Below are 21,988 nucleotides of genomic sequence, written 5' to 3'. Positions count from 1 at the left end.
AACAAATGCCGCAGAGGGGTGAACTAGGGGGTCCTTTAAGCCCCGGTTCCATGTTCAAGACAAGGGGATGGGCTTGTGATGGATGCTTGAGAATGGTAATAGATTTAAAAAAGCAAATGGCAGTTTTATACCTGTGTTATGTAATGTTTTATATGTGTGTGGTATTTCTTAATGTAAAACTCTTGTATTTTTGTGGTTTATATGCAGCAGGACTGATGGCTGTGAGGGTGCACGCTGTTTTGTAAAATATTCTTAGCCAGTTTTCCCAAGGAGGAAAAAACTGAAGTATTCACATTTTCATTGGCTTGTACCTGCATGTACAGTATTGGGGCAGCAAGTGAAGATGATTAAAGCCAGCTTGAAAACTTTTTTCTGCACTTGAGTTGAGCTTCTCAAAACATCCAGCCCAAAACAAAAAAAAGCCAACCCTCCCCCACCACCAAACCAGATATGCTGGGGAGGAGGGGAAGAGGAAGAAACCCTCTTTTTTCTGAGAAGGGCAGGTTTTGACTTGAGGAAAGAAATACCATAATTAATATGCAAGCAGAGTACCATCAACTCAAGGCTCATACAATTAGCTGAGCTCTCTCCCCTGCAGCTGCACATAGCCACCCACAAGCCTAAGGAAAACTGGCCTTCATATCTGTTCTTTAGGCAACTCCTAAATGTCCCAGCCTGTTACCACTTTTTGTAAAAGCTTGTAAATTTACCTTTTGGATAGGCCTTGGTCAGGTTTCATTGAACATTAGTGTAAAGCTGCAGTCCTAATAATTTAAGTTCTCCCTGCAGCCACAGCTGCAGGAACGCTGCGTTTACCCACACCCCTAAGCTGTGAGTCTCTCTTGTATATAAAAGTGTCAACTGACCCGATTCTGCCTCTGCTGAGCCTGGTTCTTTGTGTGCCGATAGTCCTTAGCTTTCAGGCAAACGCTATTCTCGCCTGACATTTGGGACACAGCCCTGCACCAAAGCAGATGGAGTTGGTCTGATTTGGATGAAAGGCTCCAAATCCCCACACCTGAAGTGAACAACTCACACCAATGGCAGCAGTGTTTAACACAATCTGTTACACTGTTTAAAAACAAGGTAAGTCAGTTGAGGTTTCACTGCAATATTTTATTTGGGAATTTACATATACACAGGATAAAGTAGACCACAGAAGTCTGACTTCTTGCTCACGCTGATGAGTTTAAGCAGTTGTGTTCTACTGAAGATGAGAAAAGAAATCTGACCCACCCACTTCTTACGCCTAGATTAAAATGTCAAAAGCTAGCCAGAAACGGGTACCAGGATTACACAGGAACAAAAAAATATGAAAAAAGTATAAATTAGGATGTCATAGTAATTTTAAAAGTGTAAGAAAACTTGCAGTGGGCTCTCAGCCCTTGATAAGTTAACTCTCAGTTAGATTGTTAAAAGTTAAATACATCAATACCACACATTAGACAGAAAAGCCACTCTGAAGTGCGAGTTTCACATTCCAAACAGCTTGCCCCCACACTGTGCGAGAATCCTGCTTGCTCACGGGGGGAGGGAGAGGGGTCTTCAAAATGACTTTGGTTCCAATGAGGGTTGGCGAGCCAAGCACAGCGAGGCCTCAGCTCCAGAGAACTCCACTCAAGGGAAGAGGTAGCAAGGCTTGCTTGCCCCTGGGCTTGGGTTAAAATCCAGTTCCTCAGCACCAAACAATGTTTCCACCCCTCCGCTAAGTAAAACCCCTACTAATACTAGAGTTTAAGTGATTCTTAAAAGGCCTGACATTACAGGCAGTATTAAGCACAGATTTCCCAAGTTCCTCAGTCACACCTCTGCTAAGATACCCAGCAGGACATTAAGTGCTACCCAGAAGCATTAGTGGAGGTTTGTGCAAGGAGGGGGTCCACCCCAGAAGTGTGCATTGACTGTGCTAAATACAGGGGAGCTCATGTTCTGATCACTGAGGTTTCACCATGTCTGACAGTGAAAAGGCAGAGATGGGTCTCAGTTATGGAAAGAGGTTCAGGCTGGGCAGCCAGCCAGAAAGAAAAACCCTGAATGTCTCATGGAGCAGTTTTGAAGAACAGAACAGAAGGCAAAAATGGTCACAACGCAAGGGATCATTTCCACATCGGAGTGCTGAGGGACTGATTGCTTCCCTGGGCACCTCCTCCACCCATTGACTGTCCATATCCCATCATGCCATTAGCTCCATAGAAGTTCATCCCAGCCATCTGCTGGGTCATCTGCAAAGGGGAGAGGAGAGAAGTCAAGGCTACGTCAAAGAGACTGCCAGCCCACAGCAGTCAAAGGCAAAACTCTGGCTCCCCAACATATTACAGGCTTAAGCAAGTTCTTCTAAAGAGTTACGGTGAACAGAAGTCACTGGCTTCTCAGGTGTATGCCCATCTAGCAAGCTGAGGAAGTTTTCCTTTTAGCTGATGTTGCACTGATTTTTGTTTTCCACCAAGCACTGAAACCTCTGAACAAGCTACTCCTTTGTGATCCCTCAGTTTGCCTGCAGTGTCAGCAGACCTCACCCAACCCCAGGAGCCAGGCTATAAAGGCACTGAGGTCTTCCAGTAACAGGCTAGGTTTAATTGCATGTGCCTCCCCCGCCCTCCACCCACCTTTGGGTCAGCAGAAGATCACACCTCACCTGAGCGATGTTCCACTGAAGCTGCTGTGCTGGCTGCACACCATAGACAGGCTGGGGAACTGCTGCCATGCCAGCTACGTAGCCAGCTTGCTGTGCAGCCATCATCCCATTGGGGACACCAATGACAGCTGCCTGCACGTTACCCACATATCCAGCTGGTATGGCCATGGGAGTCACCACCCCTGCAGCTCCAGGCTGGGCCATCATTCCCACTGATGGTGCCATCATGCCTCCCATCATGCTGCTGGAGGGGGCTACTCCTGGAAAGCTGGTATATGCTGCCGCAGGATATGCCATCTGAGCTGGGGCCATGAACATTGCTCCTAGGAAAAGGCAGAGAAGCAGTGAAGGGAAGAACTGCTGCATTCATTGTCAGGGGCTGAAATGCTGACCCTCAAATCGGACACTACCACACCATTCACTTGGCCATCACATCCAGACTAAGCTGCTCGTTATGCTACTCACCAGTTCTCAAGAAGGACCACCTACATTCCCACATCTTTGCTTGTCAGCTATCAGGACACCCCACCCACTCTGAATTAGTGTACTGCCATTCAACAGCTCTATTCTGAGATCTGTTACCTTGTGCAGGCAGCTGAGGTGTTTGAGAGCCGTACAAGGACAGGATAGAGTCTTTAGAGAGCTGCTTCTTCCCCACTTCCTCCCCTTTGCCTCCTGGCTCAGGGAAGAGATTCAGGTTTTCGGGAACAGAACCAGCACTTCCAGACGTTGGCATAGAGCCAGCGACCTGAGACAGAGACAGCACAAGTGCAACAGCTGCATTCAGCACTAGGGGAAGACACAGATCATCATCTCATTCAAGCATCTAACCAGGCTTTGTCAGGCACTGATGTTCCCCACTTACCTTCCTCGAGTCAGAGTTTGATCCCACCGATGCGAAAAGATCAAGATCCTTCTCTAAGCTGCTAGGCCTGCCGTTTGTAACGGTGGTTGTCACAGGAGCATCTGGGAGAGACAAAGCTGTGATGGATGTTCACGCAGATGGCCTCAGGCTGAGGGGCAGCCTCCTTGCCCATTATGCAGTTTGCACATATGCCACTCAACCCAGTGACCTGACCTGTAACCTACTTCAGCCAACACATATTGCCAGCTCTTTGCTCGACCTTCTGGTGCTGAGCAGCAACTGGCTCAGGACCAAGGAAGTGCGCTGCACCATATCTGTCCTATTAACCTCAGAGGAGCCAGGAGCCACAATGTGTCTGGAGACCACTATAGCTGCTCCTGTAATACTATAGGCACAACCACTGCACCAGCATAAAGGAAAAACATAAGGAAAACCATTTCTGCTACAGTGCTGAGCACTGTGCTTGAGTTGCACTGGAGTAGTTTAAGCAAAACACTCTAGTATTCCTACCAGCTATTGTTCACCTGACATGGAAAATAAGTACTAAAAGCTCATCATATTCACAAGATCAAAGGTGGTGGATAGGGTCATTGTAACAAGTGCAATAAGGCTGGAAAGGCTCTTACCAAGTCCTAGCAAGTCCATTACTGGTTCAGTAGATTTAGGAGAACTTTTTCTAGACTGCTGCGTTTCTTCTTTCTTTTGAGGCTAGGGAAAAAGAACACCAGAAGTCTTGTTCAAATTTTGGTTTTACTCCGATACATTAGAGGCTTTAATGAGAGATTAACCCTTAAAATCCTTTTTTCCAGTGGACTTAAGTGCTTCCAAAGTGAACAGAATTTCAGAGTGAGTATTACATGGTTGTTTTATTGTCCCATTATGTCAGAACCCACTGTCAAATTCAAGCATGCTCTAAACTAGGAAAAAAGTAGCCACTCAAGCTCGAAAGCTAAGCAGGGAGTAGCTGGATTCCAATCTGCTCTCCATTGCAAGGCAGAACACATCTGCTTAGTATCTGGTTGAGCAGAGAAAAACAAGCTACTACCATCACTGTGACTCAATGCATCCACTGCTATGACTGAGGCCAGAAAAAATGCTTCCATATCAAGCTGGATTACCTCTGTTCTGCTTGAGAGAAGTCTTTACAATTGATCCATGACCATGTCTTTTGGTCTTACCATTTTCACCTTCTCAAAGATGATAGGTTCCAGTTTTCTTTCTGATACTGTCTCATTACTCCTTTTCCATTTGTCATCCTTTTCTTTCTGTAAGGAAAAAAACCCACTGACATGAAAATCAAAACTCATGTCATCATACGAAGAGAAAGTTCATACAGAGCTTTATGTGATGCCGTTACTGATCTAAAAAACCTCAAAGATATAGCTAAAGACCTATATTTGAATCTAGTCCTGCTTTGAGCAAGGAGTTGGACAAGATGGCCTTCAAAGGTCCCCTCCAATTTAAATTCCTTCTACAGAATGACTGAAGGCAATCAGCCTTGGGGAAGAGATTAGTCACTAATACAGGAAACGTTTAAACTGTCTATTTTCATAAAGTCACTGCTTACTCATAAGACAGACATACACTTATATCTTAACATGTATTCAAGCTTCCATAGAAGTGATTACAAACTAACCCTAAATGCATTGATGTCAATACTTCGGTCCATGTATTTCTTCTTTTCGTATTTATCCCGAATGAAGCTCTCCACAGCTCTGCAAGCAGCTTGTTAAAGACAAATGATTCAAGAATAGAAGACTTACGTATATTATTTGACATGTGGATACAAGGTACAAGCTGTAACTAAACTAATGACTGTTTAAAGAGCATTTCCAGCAGTAACTTTCTTAAAATAATTTAGTGTTGGATCCAACTACTTTAGCTACTCAACTTTTGCCCTTGGGTTATTCCAAGCATGATGGTGCTATAAAAGGTACATTAAATCAGGGCTTAAATTCCTAGTGTATTCTCTTCACTGACGTATATTTACTTCAACCATCACTCACATACAAAAACATCTCAGCCACCAGCTTAAGACAAAAATGATGGTGGAGAGGTGCTCCTGTGTTTCTTTAGTGTCACATCACTATACCCCTGTTGCACCTGGCATCTAGAAACCCTCCTGTAAGGTAAAAGTTACAGCTTAATTTTTCAGAAGTGTTAAACCTTTTTATCTGTCTCTACTGAGAATTTGAAATGCTCAGAACTTTTGAAAGTCAACCCTCCTATTTGCCACAGACTCTAAAGTGCATTTCATGCAATAGCTTCAGGTTGTAACATTTGAGTTCCAGTTCTCCACCCTTATAGCTCAGAAGCAATCCTTTTAGCTTTCTTCTGCTTTGTTCTGTAAGCAAGCAGCCTGTGGGTGAAGCAACGCTCAGAGGGTGCCCAGCTAGGAACTCATTCTCACAGCTGATGCCCAGGCACATGAAGCTAAACCTCCTATGCAAGGAGTGCAGCTACAAAGCAACAAGATGAAAAGACTCTATGTTTCCCCAGCAGCAAAGGAAGAAAGGATGCTGATCTGTTTGAGGTCGCCTGAAGTTCTCTGGCAGGTAGGCTTCATAAAGACGATTTGCTTTTCCATTTCCCATCTCTTGCATGCACTGCAATTCAAAAGAATTCTTGAACCGTTTGTTTCACAGACATTAAAGCTCTCACACATACTAGCATGCCAGGCTACCAAGCAAGATTCTATGCGTGTTAACTAGAAGGCACGTGTAGACTTTTGAAGTCTGTTCTGTACCTGAAAGCTACTCTTCAGGCTTTTGGTGCAAGCCTACTGCCTGGGAATCCCTGATGCAGTCTATGATCCCCTGCCCAATACAATTAGCCAATCCTAAGCACCACAGCACAATATTTATTCAAAGACAAGATAAATACCACATTAGCAATCTAAAGTTGAGGTGGGCAGCAGCTCCAACTCCAGTCAACAGCAGCCTTTGGCAATTTTACAGAAACTTGCAGAGCATTTGTCTACCCTCTGATGTTTGCTGAGCCTGAAATTATGACATTTCCCCTCCCAATCTAACCTAGCTTGATATCTTCTTCCTGCTTCGCTTCCCACATCTTTGCCATATTCAGACTTTGTTTACTTCCAAGTTTATGAAGCCCCACTAACAGAACAACACTGTTCATGTTTCATTCGCATTACCTGTATCTGTTCTTGTGTCCACTGGTCAAGATTGACAGATTTCACTCTGGATATGTGAACTCCTAGGTTCCTGTGGATCCCAGCACAACGAATACAGATGAATACACCGATATTCCAGGATGCCCATCGTGGCCCTGCAAAGAGATAGAAGCATTTCACACCGTCCAGTCAACCTGTAGTTGCCTTGAGCAACTGAGAAACTGTACCAAGTGAACTGGGACTGAGGTGTTTACATTTTCACCCAGATTAGAAATCGGAATTAGACATCAGCAGGATGTTTAAAGGTTGTCCACCAATCATTATACTTAAAGCTAGTATTTTATTGCCTCCCTCTTCCATTTTGAGAGCTCTATGCAAGACAAACAACTCTAAGAGGAGGAGGGAATAAAATAGGCATTCAAATCACCCAAGACACTACAAACCCTCTGATTTCATCTTGCTTGAAGCGATGTAACAGTCATGTCAAGATAAGTCTGTGTTCCTGCTTCAGCAATGGAGAATCTTTCTCTGATAACCTTATTGCAGTGGAGTCGGCTCCAGAATACTCACTGCTGCTCTAGGAAAAGCAGCATAAAATACTCAGCATTTGACAAACGGACTGCATCATCAAATCTTCTCAGTCTTATGCAGGAAGCTACAGCTGAGTAAGGAGAGCAGCACAGACAAAGCCCCGTACTTTGCCCACCAAAAATGCAGAGCCAGGGGCAGAACCCAGGTTGCAATCCTGGCACAAGACCGATTAACAGTTCACTCCGCAGTTTCTACAGCTCTAATCAGATTCACAGTTTGCATGCGGCTTTCAGACAGGCAGGAGAGCTCCAAGGTGTAGAAGGGAGATCATGCCGGGGGAAAAAAAACCACAAGGGAAAGATTAACAAGCTTAGTTTTACTCACTGCAAACAGATCTCTGAAGGAAACCCAGCAGTGCATTACCAAGGGGACGGCAGAGGTCCACAGGCACTCCCACCACTCACAGCCCCCCTCCCAGCCAGGGCAAACAGACCCTGGCCACTGAAACCCTCAGTCCCGCTGAAGGAAGACCAGCTTCAGAAGTAGTCCTCTGCAGTGCAAGACAAGCAGGTTTTAAAACTAAATCATCTGGCTAGAGCTGCCAGCCAGCCACACAGTTAACGTGGCCAGCTTCCACCATGGGTTGGATATCACTGTCCACGGGTAACTGGCCAAAGTGAAGCCACATCCTGAATAAGGGACTCGATAGCCTCCAATAAACTGTGCTAGCCCTTTTTACAGGCATTACAGGCGTTACTGCAGATGAAGAGTTATTCTGTCTTTTCTTGCCATAGTTAAAATAGCAAGCCTCAAAGCTAATGAGACTAAGGTGGGAGGGGGAAGAGGGGGAAAGTGTAATTTCAAAGCCCTAAAAAAGCAGCACTGTATTTGACTCTCCTAGATATGCTAGATGGTTGTTAACAGTTTAATTCCTACAGGAAAGTCTAGAGTATCCTGAGGGATTTGGTGCTGCTAATGCAATCAGTGGCTCATGGTGCCTTCCAAGGCAAAGGCATGCAATCTCTAACTTACCTCCAATACCTATTCCAGCTAACTCATGTTATGATTTTTCAAGTCTTTATTAAGTCTTCTGTTCTGTCCTGCCATTGCTTTCTGCTTTTTCACTAGAAGAGTGGCCCTTGAGAATGGTATTAATTTAATAAAGCTGATGAAAGTCACTTCCCAGCTTAGGAACAGCTCTTGGTGAAGACCTTAATAGAAGCATATTCTTGCCTATACCTCAGTTCCTTTATTATACCTACCAAAATCTAGGACTGAATGCATCAAAGCAGGGGCCCATACTTTTAGCAGCACCTAAGTATGCCACTTACAAAGTAAGGCATGGGAATAAAAGGCTTGTTCAGTGTTATGCCTGTAGCACACCAAGGTGAAGCCAGGAACCCTGATCCTTCATTTGATTTATTTGTGGAGGTCTCTCTCAGATACACCCTGAAGGCTATAACGTGAGACTGCCAGCAGGATTAAGCATGAGATTCAAGGTTAGATATAAACTCTAGATATATTTAGCCTTTCGAGGACTAAAAGGATTAATAGTCAGCTAGATACTACATCAGGGCTGTAGTAATCAGCTCACTGGTTTGTCACATGTGCTAGCTCAAGCCACTGCAACCTCCTACCCTGCGATGCCACATAAGAGAATGACTCAGTGGTACAGTCTGTTATACCCAGCCTGCTTTAGTGTTACTTCGTTTGTGATGCAGGATCTGAAACAGCAAGGGCTGAGTACAAGAATAACAGCTGACCATTGCTGCAACTTGTAGATCCCAGCTCTGGAAGACCCCAGTACTGAAGCAGCTTCATTACGCCAGTGAATATTTTAAAAAGTAATACATAGGCTTTCAAAATCATGCTAGCAGCTAGCATTTGGTTTGGTGATAAACACATATTATACAACAAAGGGTAGTTGCCTTCTCTGATGCTTATTCCAGCCAGGGTTTAGGCATCCTTGCAGGGCCAGTAAGTGCCATAAGAAAGGCTTCAGATCTACAGACTAAAGGAAATGCCAGAAGTTTGGGGGTGTGGGGTTGTTTTTGTCCACAGCCAGGAGGAAGATGGTGATCCCAGAAGTTCAGCAGTCTGCTCTCTGACCTGGTGGTGACTCTAGAGCCACACAAGCAGGATATTTGGACAGTTCTCTGAAACGCTGTCTGAAGTCTGCAGCCAGCTCCACAGTTCTGCAAGGCACATGAATTTGAACTCTAGAACTGAGCACCCCATGCTTTTGCACATAACTAGTAATTTCTTTAGCCTAGTTACACAGCCCTGTATTCTACCAACACTATAATAGAGAAGAAAAAAAAAAAAAAAGAGGAACAAGATACAGCTACACCCCTCCCTCAAGAGTGAAAAGCTACTTTAAGATAAGCAGCTGCACAAGAGAACCATTTGCCTCGACAGCAGTGAAGGGTTGACACGGCAAGGTGCAATACAACAGGGAAAGAGTTGCTGCTTGAATAATCACTGCTGAGCAGACCAGTAGCCTGTTGGCAGCAGTGTGAGGCATATTAAATTTGTCCAGCTGAATAAAACTCCAAATAACTTCACGCTCATTAAAATTATCATTTGGTGCCTTGGGCAGTGAGGAACATTACAGGGTTTCTTTTGTTGAAAGCAAAGGTATCCCAAGCAAGACAGCCTGTCCTAACCAGGCTGCCACCAAGGAAGCAGTGGGCCAAAGCCCAGATGTCCTGGTTAGGCTGGGTCAGATGCAACATGCAGAGGCACCAGCCCAAACACACACTCTTACTAGACCTTCAGCTTTGCTCATATCTAATGCCCCCAACCATTAAGCTAAACCAACATTTTTACCATTTCATTTCTTATAAAGCACTTAGTTTTGTGGGCAAGGGGGAATGGGTTTTGATGCAAATGTAAACAAGCCTCCCACTTCCCTCTTTTGAGGCCACAATGAAGGAGCTTGCACTAGAAATCACACAAGAAATTGCCCAGTAAAGATCTGGCTGGGAAGAACTTTGTACAGTCATTTCCTCAGTTTCACATGCCATTTTCAAGGTGACTGACTTGCAGAAAGCCCCAGGTGGTATTTACAGATATGAGTTCGGTCACACATTGCAGCATTTAACTTCCCGAAAACTAAACCAAGCTGAAGACTGTACAGAAGCTACAGTGACTGAGCATTGACAGAAGGGGCAAAACGCCTTAGTAGAAGTTAAGGGCAAAATTTTTCAGAGAAAAATGTTTTTATATCGGTAAGTCACTTTAGAGACCAACACAGCAGCATTTATCAGCATTGCTAGAGCTGCTGTGGAGCACTATCTTCCCTTGCAGCCTTTGTGCGCACCCTGACACTGACCACTAATTGCTTGCACAAGGGCACGGCACACCACAGGGAGCACTTTGCCCTCTGGGTTCAGTGAATCATGGAAACTTACATGCAAAAGGTTTTAGGACAAGGCTAACAGAAACATTTAGCTTGTTAAACCACTAGAAAGAAACATGAAAGAAATTGTTCCTTGCATGAATACTCTCACTAATGTTATAAAACCAGTTCCCTTGAGGCTGGCATCCTCGCAGCCACCAGATGGCTTTGGAGCTTAAGGCCTAAATGAAAACTCACCTCCCATATGCAAAACTGGGAATTTGCTGCAATGACAACCAGTATCAGACATGCAAGCCTGATGCTGCAGTCACTTTTGTTTCAGTATTATGGCTAATTTTAACATCCATGGTAAGCAAGTTACTTGGCACTAACCTGAGCTGGGCATAGCTTGTTCTGCTCTGATTAAGCATCTCATGCCCCCGTACATCACCTCATATGGGCACAAATCCTTTCTGGAGAATGCCAACCATCTGCAGGTGAACATTAGGTTAAAGAAAATGACAGTTTTCAGTAAGAATCAAAACATATTTAAGAGCCCAGCTATACACTCAGTTCTGGCACAATATTAAGGTTAGATCAGACCAACTTGGGATATATTCCTAGCCTGGCAGTGGTTGCAGGAAGATCACGAGCTTAAAAGCATCTATTGCGCAGCCAGTTTTCATTTTAGAAAGCTGCACTGAGTACTTGATTGTATTCCTAAGTGAGGATGCACCACCATCCTGCAGAGACTAGAAAGCTACATGTGAGAAACTCAGCTGCCCAGTCAGTGCTTCCATGAGACAGTTTCACAGCCTGTTTTATATCCCAGCCTGTCAAAATAAATACCACATACCAAGCTGGTCATACCAGCTTAAGTTAGCATCTAAGCTGGACTCATTAATGCCCACAAGGACTGCCTGAATGATCTGCCCTTACCGAAAAGGCTCCCAATTCCCTTTAAAACCCCAGCGCAGCATGGCTAGTCCAACTTCACATCATGTCTTAGTCACACTTGCTGAAAGTTCACACCCTTGAGTGTTTTTAATCAATGAATCCCAAAGGGATTCACTCCTCACCCTTTATTCAGGCCTTAGATTTTGGCTCAAGCTACTCATGCAAGTTTCTTCGGTAATAACCCTCCAGAAGGCATTTAAAAATAAAACAGAAGTTGGCTGCAAAGCCACTGCTCTTTTGAGAAGGAGGGTCAGGAAAAAAATAGATGCTTTCATAGGCAGGAAGGAGAGCAGATCGCTATTCAAAGCCTAATGAAATATTCTTAGTGCAAACAATCATTTGACTCGCAGGCTCCCTGCCTGCAAGCACTCCAGCAAAAGCCCAGCTGTAACAGGGACATGTGCCTGCTCAGCCCATTGATCCCAGCTAACACTGCTACATGTGTTGGACTACAGCATTGTACAACCATCCCCTCTCAGCACGCACAGGGGAAGGGGATGTGGGAAATTCTCCTCGGAGCCGGATAATCCCTGCAAGATGACATTCACATCCTCTTGTACAAGCCTTCACCAGTACTTGGAAATTTCTCATCAAGTCAAAGTTGAAAAGCCCTACTTTTTGCTGAGCCAAATGAGGAAATAGCCAAGTATCCAAGAGTTTCCTTTGACTTGTGGTTTCCTTATTCTGGAAAGAGATTGCTTAATGACTTACTGAAATCCATTCCGCTCATAGAAGAGCTATGACAAAGGCTGTCTTACAAAACAACTTCCTTTGTTCTTTACTGTAGATGTCTGTTCTACAGTAGAATGTTCAGATTAGTTTGGGGAAACAAGGTAAACTCTGCTAGTGAGTAAAAAGCACAGTTAACTCAACTTCAAGATCTCTAAATTACACTCTTTAGTTATTAGTACAGGCTGGTTAGTTACTGGCCTGAGCATGCATCCTAATGCAGGTTTGTGGACCTATCTGAGATTTGTGAAGCACTAATACCTGCTGTACCCCCAGATTTAGTATGAGACTAAGCTATCTGTGTAGTTTTCAGGAAGCCATTGGAACCCAGTGAAACAGGGATGCTAAAGCCAAAAAGCTCTGTAGCAAGGGAGTTTGATAAGGATATACGCCTAGTTAAGTAGTTTAGTGGCTCACAATTTCAACTTTATGCCATCCTTTGAAAGATGAAAGGGCTGTTTTCAGGGTTTTTCTTTGGCTTAGTTTTGTGTGGGTTTTTTTTCAGTAAAAGATTGCTGCAGTAATTATAGGCTTTAACCACTCTTTGCAGGAAAGAGGAAGAGCCAGAGGCATCTATGGGGGTTAAGAACGTTGCTTCGGACAATACCTTGGAGCTTTGCCTTAAAAATCTTCTTGGCTGCATGGGCAGCAACCAGTTTACTGTCTCCTTCCAAACCATAGTGTTTGCTACAGGTAAGGTACCTTACTGGCCAAGTCAGACCAAGCTGATTGGTGCTGGCTCCGTTTCCTCTCAGGAACAGGCTTTGTATCTTCCACAGTTTACCAGAAACACGCAACATTTGGGTGCCTGGTGGCCCTGAAGGCAGCTACACAGCAGCATTTGATCCAACTTTGAGTAATGGTAAGGTTGCAGAAGCAGCCTTCAAGGCACTTCTTATCATTGTTACCATCTTGTTCTTTGAAGAAGTGCTGTGATGATACAAACACAGATGGAGCAAGGTGGAGGAAATTAAAATAGATGCTGTGAACAGCAGGGTGGGTCCTTCCTGCTGTTTAAGAAGGTGATGTTTATTACTTCAGTAAATAAACTGTGAAAGTGACAATTTCAAGCAGATGCTATAATAAGAATCCATGCAAGAGGACTGGTTAACATTACCAATACTGGTGGCAACACAGCCTAAAGATATAAAAATCAGTCAAGTTCCATGATCCACTATTTCCTGCGGTCACTACGTTTTGACCAAAACTACGCACTAGTCAGTCTTAGAAGTTGCTAGGGTAAAGGTAGCGGAGTTCAAGGAGGCCTGAATTTCCATGAAATGCAAAAAATTTAGGTGGTAGGTAAATACCATCCCTGTGCCCAAATACACATGTAAACAGAGCAGCAGGATGGAAACTACCACTACTATTTTACACCATCAAAATTCAACTTAGAATTTCTCCACCATCGAACCCTTACAAGAAGTCTTTAATTCTTCACTGCATGTTAAAAATATTTAGACCCTATCTTCAATCTCATTTGAGTTGTGGAGAAATGTAGAAGTCACTGGGTCCTTAAAATAGCTCCTAACAGAGGAAGGAGTCTGAGCTCCTGGGCCAGTTTTTGCTTGAGAATCTCTTCAATATCTAAAGCTAGACATAAACTATTTTTCACTACCACAGTTACCAAAAAGGACTCGACATACCTAAGGGCATAACCTGGCCAGTAAGGAATGGCATGTTTTGCCAAAAATAGAGGTAAGCAGTTTCACAAGGCACCGAAGGTCTGATTGTAGCACAGGTAAATCCAGCTTCGCAGTCAGAAGAGGCTTTGCTCTAAGACAGTTTCTCTTAAAAGCTCAAACTTTGTCCTAGATTTCCTGGGACACATGAAGTAATCACTGTTCTGGATCAACCTGAAGGAGACCAAAGCTATTCTTTATTCTCTAGTTGGTTTTGATAACCTACTTGCATTTTGAAAGATGAATTACCTTAAAACTGCAGAGGCATTTTCTGAAGAGGCTGGCACACAAGATCCTGAGTGTGTCTGATACCTTATGTAATTCCTCTGGCAGTTACTATAGGAACAAACTTTTACTAAAGTTGCAGCTGTGCTCTGAGAATCACATGGCATTTTGGGGCCCTTAATTTATACCCTCTGCTACACAGCCACTCACCACACAGGCTCTCCATTTCACAGGTGGGTCAATATAGCTGGTACAGAAGAACAACGCTATTAAAGCTGACATGGTTTGCTGAGATGCCCTCTGCTTGGAGGATTATCTTTGTTATCTATTTCTGGCAGATGTAGAGACATGCATCCATGTATGTGACTCAGAGCTCTGCGTATCTTTTCTTAAAGGGTATCTTCCTACAACTCTTAAGCACAAACCAATTCCAGAGTAAGTCCCCACTGGAAAGGCTGAAGCTTTTTTCCTCACTTGGTGGCTTGAATGGAAGTCACAACTTACTGCAAGAAGGTGTACGTAGGGTTAGGCTCATAGCTAGACAGAGCTGTGCTCCCTCCCAGCCAGAGAGTCTTACACCATGGCAGCACTGCTCAGACTTCTCAGATGAAGATCACTAACGGGTAAAGCCATTCTCAAAGACAAAGTTAATTTCTGAACTCTTACACTCACTTGAAATTAATACTGCTTTAGGCACAGAACTATTCCTTTCAGACCTGATTTTAGAAGGGTAGAACAGTTTAAAAACAGAAAAGAAAATGTAGCACTCATTAAGATAACTGCAGAATATTGTGACTGCAGCTAAGAATTAAAATGAGTATACAAGCACATATGCACCCCCTCTGGCAAGCTTCCATTACATAAGACTGAGCTTTCTTTTAATACCAGATTTTCTAAGGCAGGCTGAGAAGCTTTAGTCCTACCGCTTTGGTTTTTGAAGTCCACTGCAGGCAAAGAATATGCACCACTACCCACTGCTCAGTTTTCCCATAATGATAATTTCTTCATCACATGCAGTTGTTCTAGGCAGCTATTTAAAAAGTTACTCTTCATATTGCTCTTACTGAAAAGGAAATTCCGCTGCGATTCAATAGTCTGCTGATGGAGGAGTTCAGTCACAACAGATTTTTGTTGAATATTAGCAACGTGTTTTATATTAATACTAGTTTGGCTGGACTAAACCAACTGTAACAAGCTAACTCCCCCGCTCCACTGGAAGTCATCCTTCCTTAACTACACCTACTCTAGCCCCAAGCTTTTTGTCCTGCTCTTCCTGCTTCCCATCCAATATTTAACCACCTCTTAACAGGTATTTTCAAAGTTCTACCCCTCTTTCAGAAAAGACTGCTCGAAGAATTAGATCTGGGTTTGTGTTGTGTTCGGCAACAAATAGTTTCCCATCTAACCATTAGAGTTAGAAGAAGGGGTTGATTTCAGCATGGAACCCACAGTTCTCACAAGACACAAGGGATGAAGGGAAGAGTCAGACAAATCAGGAGGAGCACAGGGCAACCTTAACTGATGGACAGATAGAGCAGTCCTCGCTGGTGCTCCCTGGGAAGGAACCTGCTGTTCCGACGTCAACGAAACTGGATCCAAGGAGCCTGTTGGATAGATAGGACTGGAAGAGCAGAGGGGAAGAGTTTGGGAGAAGGAGAGAATCAAATAGAATTAGCTGTACGTTACACAAGTTCAGCACAGAGCTTTAGAGTCAGAAATGCAGAGAAGAATCCAGTTAATGTAAATGTTACTCAACACAAGACATTTTCCATTTACTGGAAGACATCTGAACACTTAGGTCAAGTCCAACTTGCACAGATTACACCACATCCCTCCATCTACGCTGCAGTTTCAGCCTCCAGACTCATTTTGATGTTCAGCAGCGTACCTTCTGACAGATACTCAATACAGTCAGACTGCTTGACACTCACGTTATCTTACACACACGAAACCACAACAGCAACACAACTGCTCTCAGAAGGCCCTTTGCCACAAGAAATGCACTGGTAAAAGAGATCCCACTCTCACTCATCAACAGTTTCTCTTTTAAGGTGTTTTGTTCAAGCGATTCATACAGCAAAGGCCTTCAAAAGGAGGATTTTGATAATTCATCACTCCAGCTTTTAGTGAAGACAGCCACTCAACCACCTTAGCCATGCTGGGCATTACCAAGGGGAGAGCTGCATCACTGCAGGTGGTGCAGTGCTGCTAGGACTCCGTGCTGGATCATTGCTTTTGATCATTAATATTAGTATCATGATAGCATTCAGATCTGCATGTGAAAACCACTGAGATGCATAACCTTTGATAGCGCTTGCAAGGGGAAGTCCGCTGTTCTGTTTGTACCTAACATGGCTAGATTATGTCCTGAAAGGCTGCCACTGAGCTCCCAAGTCCTGTTTTGATCAAGTATTTAAGTCCCCTCTCACACACACAAATTTTCTCTCCTAAGCTCCACTGCCAGAAAGCAGTCTAGCCACGCTCTGCTTTGGCACAGGTTGTACTACTTACTACCTGTCCACCCGCTTGTGATCAGATCACACAGTTACTTTGCACAGAAAGTCTGCAATACAAAGAGGAAGCAGCAGGTGAGATATCTCGCCCAACTTCCTCCAAAACAAGAGCCTCTAACCACTGCAGTGTTTATTGTTGCGGAAGCAAAAACCACCCCGAGCTTACTTTCCCAGTTCCCTTGTCCTTTTTTCCCCTCCAACAGCTTAGACCCGGGACATTAATAGCTGTCTAGGGAAGCCATCAGGCTCACGCTTCTGCAGTTCTCCTTTCAGGCTCATCTGTGTAGTTCTTACAGAAAAGTTATGCAGAGAAAACACGTGAAGCCATCACTGCCTCCAACAGCTTGTCAGAAGAAATGCCTTGGGAAGAGTCATGTGCCCCAGGGAAGTTACTTGAATCCCAGACATAGGAGGGAAGGAGAATATATTGGAGAAACTAGTTCTCCCCCCTTTTCACACTTAAAGATACAAGTTGGACTAGGAATCACTTGTACGCACTGCCTGATGGAAAGTAAGTAATAACAAGAACACAGAAGACGACCTTCTCTCTAAGCAATCACTTTGCTGGGGGCAGAGGAGGTGGAAGATACCCAGCTGTTTACCAGCACAGCAAACAAGAGCATGCTTGCTATACTGGTCCCAAAGTGCAGGGCCCAACCAGTAGTCAACATCAGAGCTGATGTTCCTGAAAACTAGACTTTTACCCTAACACTGAGAATTTCTGTAGAGCATGAAATCAAGTGGGTACATACTAGCACTGCAGCTCACACTAACACGTACTGTAATCTCATTTAGTTCTGTATATAGAAGTGGAAAAAAATACAGTAATGAAACCCAGCAAGTAGCTAGGTCATTGGGAACAGGCATAATGGAAGTGTGGGTGGCATCTGAACAGTCTCTACCTATGTGTCATGCTAGCTTTGAAACGCTCAGATCAAGTGGCAAACCACTACAAAATTCAGTAACTCCAGCATAAAAACAGATGGTCAAAAGCCAGTGTTTTATTGTAAAAGTGTCTTGATAGGTGTTGTATGAGCTGCCTGCTTCTTGCTCTGCCTTCAACTTCGTTGAAACTCATGCAAAAATCCTTATGATGTTGAACGTGAGCTGACAAAGAAGGAAGAAACACCACCTGCTATCACCAACTAACCCCCCCCAGCATCATTTACTAACACCAACCAGATTTCAGCTGTGACCTTGGCAAACTACTATTCACAGAACTGTACAGAAGTACACTCTTCATGTGCCACCACTAGCGTAGCCAGACTTGCAATCGGCTAAAAACAGAGCAACAATCAGCTGGACAGAAAAGCAGCTACTCTTCCAGGTAGCGCTGGAAATGTTGAGGGAAGCCATCTGGAGCTAGCAAATACCACGTGGCCTCTCATTAGCACAGACTTGCAGAGAGTTTTAGTTATTAAGCCATACATCAAATAAAATGTGCTCTTTACTCTGCACAAGTACACCTGGGGCTCATTTCCATACACAAAGCAGAATGTTGCAGTTACTTTCAGTAGCAGTAAGAACATCAGCCCTTTCTTGCCATCGCTGCAAACCAGCCCCAGTGCCTTGCTGGGAGAACACGACACCAAGCCACAGTAACCAAAATGCAGCCCAATATGATGCTTTGACTGGCACCACCTACCAGTCAGATACCTGGCTGAAGAGCTTAGTGCATATACACGCTCAGTGGCCACAAACACCGTATGTTGCCCTCAAGAATGAGATTTCACATCTCCATGAATCTGATTAGTACAGTGGACAATTATTTTGTCAGATAACCCAGTACAGCAGAAGCCTACTCCTCATGACTGATGCAGCCTATCTTCCCAGACTTCCCAGCAGCTTCCAGCTTTAGCGGCAATGCTGAACTGTACACTGACTTTTATGCATAATTAACTGGAATACTGCATTTCCAGAATGTACTATCGACAGGAGAAGCTATATAATCACATCAAAACAAGTAACCTGGAACTGTTATGAGAATGTTTCCATATTGTGTATATTACTGTCTCATGCCTCAAAAGACAAGATAAGACAGCTATTTTTGCCCTTAGCACTGGCATTAGGAGCCAAGAGATAAGGGATTTGTAAGCAAAAGGAACATTCTGCTCTCTGCCAACAACACCACGTTCAACCGACATGGTCAACCGAAGCCAGTGTGAGCCAAGTCTCGAAACATGCCATCTCCAAGATAAGACAGGTTGTTATGATGAGGTTACTGTGTTTTGGGTTTTTTTTGGAGCAAGGCTGAAAACAAACCTTAACTTTCAATGTTGTTCAGTGGTGCTCTCCGCAGTTTTTAGAGGTCATACCGAGGTGACTAAGTCTCCCACTTACAGGCGGAGATAGAAAGACAGCCCCTGTTCTGAGTTCATTTATTGCAGCTACTGGGAAACAAGCCTCAAGTTCAGATCTCCAAATCATTATAATAGCTCAATAAAATAGGATTTTAGGTAGGCATGGGCATAACCTTAACCCTTTTGCTACAGGAAAGTAAAGCATTTCACAGTAGCAAGCTGCAGGAAGGCATCTGCATCACCATGGAACAAGTAACAGTTGTGTAATTAATTTGTTTTCTCTTCTAGAATTCAGACATTCACATCTGACTTCCTCTCTACACCACTCCACTCCTTTCTAGGAAAAGTAAGGATCACAACATGCCTTGAAATCAATATTAAGTGGAAAAGGAAGCACAGGACAAAATATGAAATTCCTTCAGTGGTACTTGGTTCTGGGGCTAGGTTACAATTCCTTCCTTTTCCTTACACATTGCACCTTCAAATACTGCTCCTATCTGATTCTCTAGAGATGATCTACTGCTCACGCTACAGCTCTGATTCACAGGATATTACTCCTCAGCCGGAATGCCCTCCAAAATTACGCAACACCAGCTCTCCAGGTTCCTCTTGATACAAGAGAGACTTCTCCAGAAGAGCAGTCCCCACATGCCATTAAGCGTTTTCACACCGACATTTGAGAAAAAGCCCCAGCGCAGTCAGAGAGCCGATGAGTTTCCATAAGCAGATCTTGGGCAGCTTTCTACTCGACTCACTTGCCGCCGAACCAGCAAGAGCTGCAGAAGCCGGCTTACGGAGGCACCAGGAGCGGTTTTTCTGACAGAAACACTGCCAGCCCAGCACGGCTGCCGTAACTAACAGTGAATGAAACTCTGCGGAAGCCAAATCTGGAGGTTTTTTTGGTTTGGGTTTTTTCTTCTTTTTCCAAATACCAAGCACCTGCTCAATCAAAGGGGAAACCACCTCCTGTGCTACGAACCCCCAAACCGCCGGGGCCCCCGCTGCAGCAGCCTTCGGCTCTCCCTGCCAGCTCACGGGGGAGGCTGGGGAGCAGAGCCGTCACCCCCCAAGGCCCAACCGGGCCTGTCCTCCCGGGGGAGGCGGCCCTCCTCCCGCCGCTGCAGCGACCCCCGGAGAGCTGCGGGGGGACGGAACGGGACACCGGAGGGCCCCGAGAGCCCACCGCCCCGGCAGCCAGCGGCGGGAAGGTGTGTGTGTGTGTCAGCGCCCCGCCACACGCCGGTACCGGGGGGGGGGACGGACAACCGAGCCGGTCCGGGCCCAGCAGGCCCCGCTGCCCCCCCCCCCCCGCCCCTTCCCTCAGCCAGCGCGGCTCGCGGGGAGGCCGCCGGTACCTTTGGCCTGGCAGTCGGCGCAGTACTTGTTCTCCTCCTCCACCAGCAGGCTGGCCAGCACCGCCTGGTACCGGTCCACGTCGCGAACCGACTTGCCCGTCATGGCGCGGCCGGCGCTGCCCGCCCGCGGGTCACGGCGCCGCCGCCGCCTCGGGCACTACGACGCTTCCTGCTTCCGGCCGGCGGCGGGGGGGCGGGGCGACGGAGGAGGGGAGGAGCCAATAGGGCGCAGCGCCCGCGCTTTAACGCCTTCCCGCCCCTCTCTTCCCCCCCCACCCCACCCGGCCCCAGGCCCCTCCTCCTCGCCGTTGATTCGTCAACCGCGCGGCAGCGACCGCGGGAGCCAATCGGAGGAGGAGGGGCGGTGGCGGGGGAGAGGCATGAATGGGCAGGGTCACGTGACGGGGCCAGCGGGGGGCGTGGGGCGGCGGCGGCGGCGGCGGCGGTGGGGGGGGGAGCGGGGAGGGGGGGCTGAGGGGTGCAAGGATGGTGGTTGGGGGGTTCGGGGGTGCTGGGTGAGGAGGGTCTGGGTGCTGGGGGTCTTGGGGGGTGCTGGGTGGGGAGGGTCTGGGTGCTGGGGGGGTTGGGGGGTGCTGGGTGGGGGTGCGGGGGGTGCTGAGTGGGGGTTTGGTGGGGATGGCTGCGGGCTGGAAGGGGTGCTGTGGGGGGTGGGGGGTTTGGGGGGGTCTGGAGGTGCTGGTTGGTGTTTTGGGGGTGCTGGCTGTGGGATGGAGGGGGGGCTGGGGAGTGCGGGGGGGTTGGGGGGCTGAGCAGAGGGGTGCTCCCTGGAGGAGGCAGAGGGGGGAGAAGAAGGAGGACGAGGTCCCTGCTCAAGTGCCTCCATCCCTGCCCGGGCCAGGCTCTGCCCCAGATCTCTGCCCCACGGAGGTGGCCATGGCTCCGGGCTGCCCCACGGGTCTCCTGGGGCCCTGGCCTGCAGCAGCCCATGGGGTTGGGGCTGTGGGGGGGCCCAGCTCCTCCTAACCCCATCTCTCACGCTGTCCCGGCAGTCTGGGACATGGCACTGCCCAGGTCACTGCGGGCCCGATCCTCCCACAGCTCCTCTGGGGAGGTGAGGGGGACCCCAAGGGCAGCGGGGCAGACCCTGCAACACTTACCCCCAGGAACGTGGGGGGGACCACTGGTCAAAGGCAAATGTTCCGGTTGGATCCCACAGTGAAATTAATGGGGGAGAAAAAGACTGAGTCTTTTAAACAAGATGGAGATCATAAACCAAACCCCGGTATTCCCGTGCTGAGGTGCTGGGGGGAGAATGTGAGAAACGGCAATACATGAAAAGGTGCAATCAAATGAGCAATGGCATCAAAAGGAGAAAAAAATATGTCACTATGTAGTAATCTGAGAGACACTTGGAAATTACATAATTCTTCCAAAAGTGACACTTGTGTCCCAGAAAGGTGCTGGGCTCGCTGGCGGTGCTGGGACGCATCTGCCTCGGGCACAAGCAGAAATATCCCAGCAGCTCCATGAATGGTGAGGATCCAAATTTAGATGCTCTGAAAACAAGGTGCTCTCAGCCTAGAGCCAAAAGGAGTTTTGTCTCAGAACACCAGGTTTTGGTGGAAGCGCTTCCCTACCGCCGCTGAGGTTCGGAGCAGCTTTCGCTGCCCATCGGAGGAGTGGGGAGGGCAGGATCCCATCGGCCTTCCCCGAGCCGGGCTGGGACACAGGGTGAAAGAACCGGAGAGGAGATACTAGCCCA

The 21,988-nt window shown here is 46.3% G+C and overlaps 1 protein-coding gene across 5 annotated transcripts; it reads right to left on the bottom strand.

Moving 5' to 3' along the window:
• Positions 1 to 1,095: 1,095 nt before the first annotated feature.
• Positions 1,096 to 20,445, bottom strand: SMAP2 (small ArfGAP2). 5 transcript variants are annotated; one of them, XM_052811322.1, is made up of 11 exons: positions 20,266 to 20,381; positions 15,611 to 15,718; positions 6,655 to 6,788; positions 6,021 to 6,106; positions 5,137 to 5,215; positions 4,679 to 4,765; positions 4,127 to 4,208; positions 3,501 to 3,616; positions 3,218 to 3,383; positions 2,636 to 2,958; positions 1,096 to 2,222 (listed from the first exon to the last, which is right to left on the bottom strand). In XM_052811322.1, exons 4-11 carry the CDS (start codon positions 6,101 to 6,103, stop codon positions 2,097 to 2,099), a joined length of 1,062 nt encoding a protein of 353 aa, XP_052667282.1. In that variant the 5' UTR covers positions 6,104 to 6,106; positions 6,655 to 6,788; positions 15,611 to 15,718; positions 20,266 to 20,381; the 3' UTR covers positions 1,096 to 2,096. The 5 variants fall into 5 exon arrangements, with proteins under 5 accessions (XP_052667282.1, XP_052667277.1, XP_052667278.1 ...); XM_052811317.1 differs by lacking the exon at positions 15,611 to 15,718 and having other exon boundaries at positions 20,266 to 20,445; XM_052811318.1 differs by lacking the exon at positions 15,611 to 15,718 and having other exon boundaries at positions 3,501 to 3,601; positions 20,266 to 20,444.
• Between the last annotated feature and the right edge of the window lie 1,543 nt (positions 20,446 to 21,988).

This window comes from Harpia harpyja, chromosome 16 (assembly GCF_026419915.1).
Source record: "Harpia harpyja isolate bHarHar1 chromosome 16, bHarHar1 primary haplotype, whole genome shotgun sequence".
Classification (NCBI taxonomy): Eukaryota; Metazoa; Chordata; class Aves; order Accipitriformes; family Accipitridae; genus Harpia; species Harpia harpyja.
The sequence above is the reverse complement of the archived record's forward strand: the minus strand, read 5'-3'. Positions and strand labels throughout refer to the sequence as shown.